Here is an 8,038-nt window from a genome sequence, read left to right as displayed (position 1 = left end):
CACACATATACACACACACTCTGTAGTTTATCTTAACTCAACACACACACTGTTCTGCTGCCGTTAATACTTACTGGAGCTGCACATTTGTATTAATCTGCGGCTGAAAATAGTCCACAACAAATGCACTAATTACTCCTGTGGGCATAATGCTTGCTAAAAACTATAATGACCAGCTGTTTTGGGAATTTACTGAGTCTCCTTTTAAAATGAATCCATGTTTTTTGAGCTGTTAAAGATCTACATCTTCAGTAGGAATGAATGGACTTTGGTAGGGATGTTGGAAAGTATAGAGAGATTCTTTCTGTGGGATTTGCTGACAATAAGAAAACTACAGAATAACACCAGCCGGGTTCTTTGAAAGCACCAACAGCTAAAGAAAATTGTTTTATTTCAAAACATATTTTCTAGGTTTCAGGAGCCTAAAGAGCACCATGACGACCGCACTGAAACAATGCTGAAAATCTATGAAGACGGCACAATCGCTAAAGACGGTCAAGACAGGTACTGACATATACTGTGCTCAGTGTACTGTGCTGTAGTTTCTCTGTATGTAAAGCTTTACATAGGAAGATCTTCAAGAGAAACAAGTAGCCACCCCAGAAAATAAACAACGGTTTTATGATTCAGGAAGAAATAAAAACTGTATTTAATGATTTAGGGGCCACACTCTGTGGTAAAATGTATCATCATACACACAACAAAATTAAAAATGCTACAGTATGGTGCAAAACAAACATTAACATTAGAGTTAATAGGAAAATATGTTGCTCGTATTGCACATTACAGGGAAAACCCTGACCAACGTCTGGTAAATTTGCAAGTCAGTCTGTTCAAGAACCAATTCAAGCAATAGACAGTAAAAGAAATGGACAATGTGACCAGTAAAGTCTATTAGAAGCTCTTTTCCGGTGATGGCTAAGATGTGACATGAGAAACTTGTCTGAAAGTCGCAAGTCTTCTGGTAGCTGTGCAAGAGAAATCTCAATTACAGTAAGTCTTGTGGTTATGACACAATCCTCTGCCTATTTTTATAAAAACGTCTGCTACGGAGCCATAACGTGAGGTACAAGGTAATGGAGCCTTTTATACATTGTCATGTTTCTTTAGAAATAAACAGCGGACAAATAGAGTCTTTAAACGCTTCAGATGTCAAGTTATTCGCTGTCAAAGTGACGTCAAAATGAATGGCAGTCAATGGGATGCTAACGGCAGGTGAGTGCTAGGTAGCATAAAAATGGCGCCATAGGAGGTACGAGGAGTCGAGGCTGGCTTACCCCCTAGATTCAAGCCCGTTTCCAATTTTTCCAAATTGAGGCGCCAATCACAACCGTTGAGGCGGGCTTTACTCGATGACGATGACGACCACCGAACCCATTGATGTCGCTGCCACGTCACCTGGACCGTTGGTCTGATTGGTTGAAGGGCTATCCAATTGCGCCCAGTTGCATTTGAATCCGTTGATGGGCTGTTAATGAAGCTTGCCCAGACCCGCTCTCAATTACAACTGCAAAAGGTCTGGTGTCAACCAGACTACATTATAGTGCAGCTGCAGATTTCCTCTGGCTGACTTAGTGGATAGCTAAGGGAGAGGCAACCCAAAACACTTTGTGTCTTATGTTCTACCGTCTTCTTTCACCACTCCATCATCAATCATATAATTGGTACCTTACGAAACCACATGGGCTGAATATTCTAACAAGAACACCAAAAAAAATCAACCAATTATCTCAATTTGTGATTACATTAAATAACAGCCCTTTAACAGGTTAAGAAGTAGCAGTGTAGTGTAAAGTATACCAAAATCAAAAAGTCAAAAGCTAAAGTTTCAAATAGGACCCCCTCGAAAAATGAGATGCTACATCTCAAGGGGCTATCCTTCAAATTAATAAAAAAAAAATGTGTCCTTGCATTGGATTTCGGAGTCAAACACCTATTTTATTTCTGTTTGACAGTGACAACCAGACCTGTGTCGCAGAGCTACACAGACCCAAGAACAACGGCCCGCTGATCCTCGAATCGGGGGAGAGCTCTGTCAAGACCAATCGTCCGGCCTGGCCACGGGTTCCCATGGAGACAGCCAGCCACAATGAGATGCCTTCTTAAACACCGTGCCGTTTGATTTCCGGCACCCCCTCTCCCTTAATGTGCCTTAACTCAAGCATAGCAAAGCCCAGGACGGTATGTCACTTATTCTGCTGCCCGGATGCTGTACATAACATTTTCACAGCAGTTCACAGCTGTCAACAGCTCCAAAGTGAGCCCCCCCCCACAGACACTAACTGGAGATAGATGGAGGTCACTCACTGTCAGAGCTGACAGCTTCCATGTTCAAAATGGACAAAGATAACACAGTTTAGAATGACTTAAAACAGAGTGAAGAATCTTTTACTGTTGCTTTGCCTGTTGAAATGATAAGTATGCTGAGGGTGTGTTATAAGCGCTCTGTCTTTTTTCTCCACAGTGGGTGTGTGCAATTGCTTTTTTGCAGTATCTATTCTTTGCATAAAACCTTTTTTCATGGGGGAAAGCTGGAGGCTGATGATGGATGACTGCCCAGGTCCGATTCCCCGGAAGATTGTTGAACCGGTGTGACAGCACAGATGGAACACAGCAAATGCAATGATGTGTGTGTCATTCCGGGTGTCAGCGTAGGTCACTCTGATGTGTGTCTCGTACAAAACGAGCCAGTCATTTCCAGGAGGCTCCATCCCCCCCCCCCCCAAAAAAAAAACCCCATCCACCCTGCAGCTTCTACATCTACATGCAAAAAGTGGAATAGCTCGAATTGCAGAGGTGTGTGAATGTAACTGGCCTTGCTTTAACCTCCATCTCCAGCTAGTTTTTTTTAGACTTCACACTCATCATCAATATCCCAGCCAACCAGGGCGCAGGAATATATATTTCCCTTGCTTTGCCTCTTGACTCCATCACACGTTGGTGTCAGCAGCGTGCTTTAAGGCATTAAGCCCTGCAGGAAACCAGCAGGAAACGTTCCATTTCCCTTGCTTTCCCTTTCCTTATTCTTCCCCCCCTCCCCTCACCCCACCTATTCTTTTTAATCAATCATGATGGTATTTTAAACAGATGCCTGAAGAAGAATATATAAGAAGACTACTGTTTAAATATGTACTCAACCACCGCAAGGGCAGGGGGGATCTAGAGGAGCGGCCATGTATCACCAGAATAATTTGAAACGATTTTCAGGAGATAGTGATAGCTTTTTGAAGGCCTTTTGTGTTGCTAAGAAAAACAACATCTTTAAGAAACAGGGCCTGGTACACAGGAGTGATTCAAGGCAAAACCTCCCCAGCTGCTGCCAGCACATAGACAGGAACGGCCCAGATTCGAGGCACAGGTAAGGGTGATTATGAGGAGCTAGACTGATGGAGAAGGTTATTTACATCACACAGCCAGAGCTAAAGTGGGTTTGTTGAGAGCCACCGCTTCTGAGGAAATATTGGGGTCATGCTGGCCTTAAGGAACAGTCCTGCTCTGCAGAGGAGCCAGAGGTGCACATTCATTAAAAATACATTTGTGACAGCAAAGTAACAAATGGCTGTGCCTGTGCTTTGGTCCTGTGCTCCCTCCCCGTGGTCATTCATCATCTGCACTCATCAAACCACCAGGTCCATGTTCACTGTTCATTAGTCTCTCTGGCTCAGTCTCTGTTGGGCTCCCTCACCTCCTGCTCGAGGGCGGGACGAAACCCAGAAGGTGTTTTTTTACTGCCAAGAAAAAAGTTTTTTTTAGAGGCATTCATGGCACATTTGTAGGTAAAGCTGATAGAGAAATGGTTCTCATTTCTTTAACATTGAAGGCGGGTCACACCTTTGCTCCATTCAGTTGACAGCAGGTGCCCCTTCGAGAAGGTTGAAGCTTTTTACAAAATCTAAAATCTTAATCACGCATTTGAAACAAAAACATTAAAGATGGAAGAGAAAAGAAAAAGATAAGATAAAATGAAAGTTTAATGATCTCCTTGGAAAAAGTGGGTCATTGAAGAAGTATCAGAGTATGACATTAAGAAGAATACAATTAGAGCAAATAGAGCAGATAGAGCATAAAACCACAAATGGTTGTATAATGAGGTTGAGGAAACAATAAGGAGTCTTAATTATGTTGCTCTTGTTACGGGATTTTACCGACTGAAGAAAGAGTAATGAATTGTGTCTTTCAAATAATATGAGAGCATAAAGAGGGGCATTACAGAAAAGAGGATTAACAAGTGAAGCGGATGTGTGGAACCCAAATTCCTGGAGAAAAACCTGGATTTTTTTATTATAAAGGAATAGTTTGACATTTAGGTTATTTGCTGTCTAGTAAAGAGTTTGAAGAGAGGATTGATACGACTCTTGTGTCAGTACGATAAAAGCAAGACTGCAGCCGGTTAGCGTAGCTTAGCATAAAGATAAAACAGGTGGAAACAGTTAGCCTGGCTCTGTGCAAGGGGAGCAAAATCTGCCTATACCAGCACCTTTTAAAGCTCAGCAACTGACACATGACATCTTTGTTATTCAGTTTACTTCCAGATGTTCTTTTTTGATTTAGTTTGTGGCATTTTGTTTTCCATTTTTTTCCATTTTGTCTTTTCATTTATTTCTTCAGATCACCATCGTCGTCATTGTAAATTGCTGTGATCTGTGCTTGCCACAACAATCCTGCACATGCAGATTTGTTTGTGTTTTAAAGAGTCTTTTGAGCTCTGAATACTTTTTATGTAACGGCTCAAACATGATAACCTACAGTAGTTGTCTATATCCAACTTTTAGATATCGTAAAATGACCTAAAAGCTGCTGAATGCACGTTTGGGATAAAACAGAACATTCGGAAAAATTCAAGTTTTCTTTGAAGACGGCACAATGGAATGCTTTCCAAAATGCACTGAGATGGTTCGTGAATCAGCCAATCAGAGTGCAGCGAGTTAGGTTGTTAGCCTCTGGGACTTGATATGAGCTAAGAGCTAATACATCCATTAGGATGCGAGCCGTGTGGGTACACACGCAGCTGTAGAGATGATAGAGCCGGGGAGGCAGCGCGAGGATCATGAGGCCAACACGGTCAACAGAGCTAACGCAGCTATAGGGATTACTCACCAAGGCAATCTGGGAGGCATAATGTTTTCCTTGTTAGCACGTAGCTTTAGCGGTCAAACGAGTGGAGCCGTTAGCCAGTGAACGCCCAGCCCGGGTAAAGTTAGTGCACTTAGCCGGGCGCCGCCGGGCATCTAATCAATGTGACACAAACACGCAACTAGCTATTGAAGAAGAATGTGATATAACCTCTTATTCGGGGAGAGAGGAAAAGGCCGAACATCCCCCCAAAAACACGATTGCGGCGACTCTTATTACTAACGGTATTTCCTGACACAAAATGGCCAACAGCGCTAACATCTGAACCAACCTGAGCATCAGAAAGTGCAGGCAAGATAAACTCGAGGCCATACAAAATATATTTATTAATAAAAGAAGGGGTGTTGCTGATGGTGGTGCCTTCTCCCAAAGGTAGATGTGGTGTCTGAACAGCATCAGTTTACAATATCAAAGATTCAGCATCAATTTACAAGCTCTGCAGTAGCTTGAAGAGTGACCTAACTCAAACAATGTACACTCTAGACATACTAAATATAGAATATCCTGTTAGGTGACATATAGGTTTGCTATGTGGCAAAGTAAAGGTCACATGTTGGACATAAACATCCCTTTCAAAGTTCACTCCATCTTTCCACTAAAATGTAAATCCTTAACCCTTTGCATTGCATCACCAGTGTTTAATTTGAACAGAACCTGATTCAAGTTACAAGTCATCAGGTACTACATGGCGGCATGAGCCGGCCCAACGCCCGAGGTAGTGAGTGAGGGAGCAGCCAGATGGCGAATGACGGTGATCCCTGAAGCTCTCCGCGGGGCGGCGGAGCTGGCGAAACCCTCTGGCGGCGCCCCGACTGCTGCTGCTACGGGCGGAGATGAGAGCCCAGCTGCTCTGAGGCTTTACGGGTGGTTTACAGCCTGGCTGTCATTTCCTAAATGTTTGTCCCGAAAAGCGATTCCATGGAGAGAGAGTACTTCATGACATGGAAGACCGACTGGAGTTTAACGGTTGTCTGTTAGTCTGCCTTTGTTGGTCCAACCTATTGTTTCTTTGCATCTTTTCTTGTCAGACGTTCCCAAATTCCGTTTACAATGGAACGCAGCAGTCCAGCTCCACTTGGGCAGATGGGGAAAGACCAGCCCCTGCTGACTGATGCATACAGTGTCACTAATTTGAATTTAGGGCGGGAAAGTGGACACAGACACTCAAATCCTATTACCTGACAACCAATACAGTGTCCACAGACAATTAAGTAGATGAAAATCTTATGGGCAATAACTTTTAAGCTACAGTGCGTATAGTTTCCGTCGCCCCCATGAGGAATTCTAAGTAATGACATCAACGCTGTCGGCACGTCCACGTGATACAAGCCTTCCGTGGTCATGCACAGCCTCCAACCCTCCTCCACACAGTTGGGGGGGAGGATTAAAAATGGACTCTTTATTTTCACTCAAATTTCTGCGTGTGAAAGTTGCCGGGCGCCACAATCTTCTGAACATAGCCCTACTGAGAAATAGTATATTATATTGTATAGTATATATAAACTTATTTAGCAATGGATTGAATGTAACGGACGTTCATTAATATCAAAAAGTTACACTCTAAAGCTAAGAAAACAAGCAAAGTTTTTCCTTTGTTTTATTTCATTTCCAACGTTTTAAACCAACCCCTCACTTGCCTAATGAGGGACATGTTGACCCCCTTCTGCTGTAGACCGGATTGGTAATTGGAATCAATTTTCATGCCGTTATCGCCGGTGACAGATGCGCAAAGCCGCGATTTAAAAAGGTCAAGGTTTGAGAGAGCCCTCCCACGGGACTCAAGATGCTTGATGCATAAAAAATGTCATTCCTGAATCAATTTCACATGTGAACACCGGTTTCGTCTCTAAGGGTATTTGGGGCATGACTTTCCTGTTGTTTTCTGGCCACTGAGCAGCTCCAGGCAAAATCTGGAGATTCAGTAAGATGTTTAAGATATGGAGACTATTACTCCATCACTTGATTAACTGAGATCTTCCCAGGCCAGGGATTAGGTCTTCTGGGCACCTCCACTCAATTACAGGCATGCGAGTCAAAGCATGTCAATATTGGGTATCACTCAAAGCTCCCCCATGCTGTGTAATTAACCCAGGAGTCATCACCAAGGGTTTTTATCTGACCCCAGCAGCTCTCCGGGTTATATTTTTCTTCCCATCCTACATCAGGAAGTGTGTCAAGGAGAAAAACAAGCCATTTGCATTTTTCTTTGTATTTAGCTATGAAAAATATTTAAATATGCAGAGATAATTCAGGAGTCTGCGCTCAGTTTGAAAGCCTTGTTTTTTAAAGTATCAAGAAAGAAAATATCCTATAAATATGAGAAAGATATGTATCATACAATGTGGTTGTATGGCTCTGATTATGGTATCCATCATAAACAAAATACTTCAAGAAACCTGCAGCAAGCCTCAATGTTATGAATTATTATTTATCTCAGGCACCTCAGTCACTTGACATATGTGCAGTTATATGTTCCAATTATAAAGAGTCAAAGGTTTAAATTGTTACAGTCATAGAGTTTTTCAAGCACTAACAACATGAGTTCCTTGGTCAAAACAAATCTATAAATATTTCAAAAATATTGGCCACTCAAGATGCACAAATAGAGACGTTTCTTATTAAGTTGGAGGTCTGCCGTTCTGAAGCACACACACGTTCATTCTTTTCCAAACCTCTCCGGGGATTGTCACTCATGCAATAACCGAGCTGACAAATTGAGTTCTTTTTATTGCATCGAGCAACAATGGCAGCCAGCGAGCGTGTCCTTGACTCGGAGGAATCACAGGCGTGGGCATAATGTGTGTCAAACCCGCACGCATGCAAGGCTCAGGAGAGCCGGCCCAGCGGCTCCTTATTAATCAACAGCTTGTTGGGCTGAAGGCCATAACTCCCCCCCCCCCCCCCC

At 42.9% G+C, this 8,038-nt stretch overlaps 1 protein-coding gene across 1 annotated transcript in view; it reads left to right on the top strand.

The window, feature by feature from the left end:
• Positions 1-3,552, top strand: part of rnf207a (ring finger protein 207a) — a 27,385-nt gene extending 23,833 nt beyond the window's left edge. Inside the window, exons 17-18 of the mRNA XM_032513652.1 lie at positions 412-504; positions 1,956-3,552. Coding sequence (XP_032369543.1) covers positions 412-504; positions 1,956-2,106 — 244 coding nt within the window. The 3' untranslated portion in view covers positions 2,107-3,552. The remainder of the gene's footprint in view (positions 1-411; positions 505-1,955) is intronic.
• The last annotated feature ends 4,486 nt before the right edge of the window (positions 3,553-8,038 follow it).

This window comes from Etheostoma spectabile, chromosome 4, assembly GCF_008692095.1.
Source record: "Etheostoma spectabile isolate EspeVRDwgs_2016 chromosome 4, UIUC_Espe_1.0, whole genome shotgun sequence".
Classification (NCBI taxonomy): domain Eukaryota; kingdom Metazoa; phylum Chordata; class Actinopteri; order Perciformes; family Percidae; genus Etheostoma; species Etheostoma spectabile.
The sequence above is the reverse complement of the archived record's forward strand: the minus strand, read 5'-3'. Positions and strand labels throughout refer to the sequence as shown.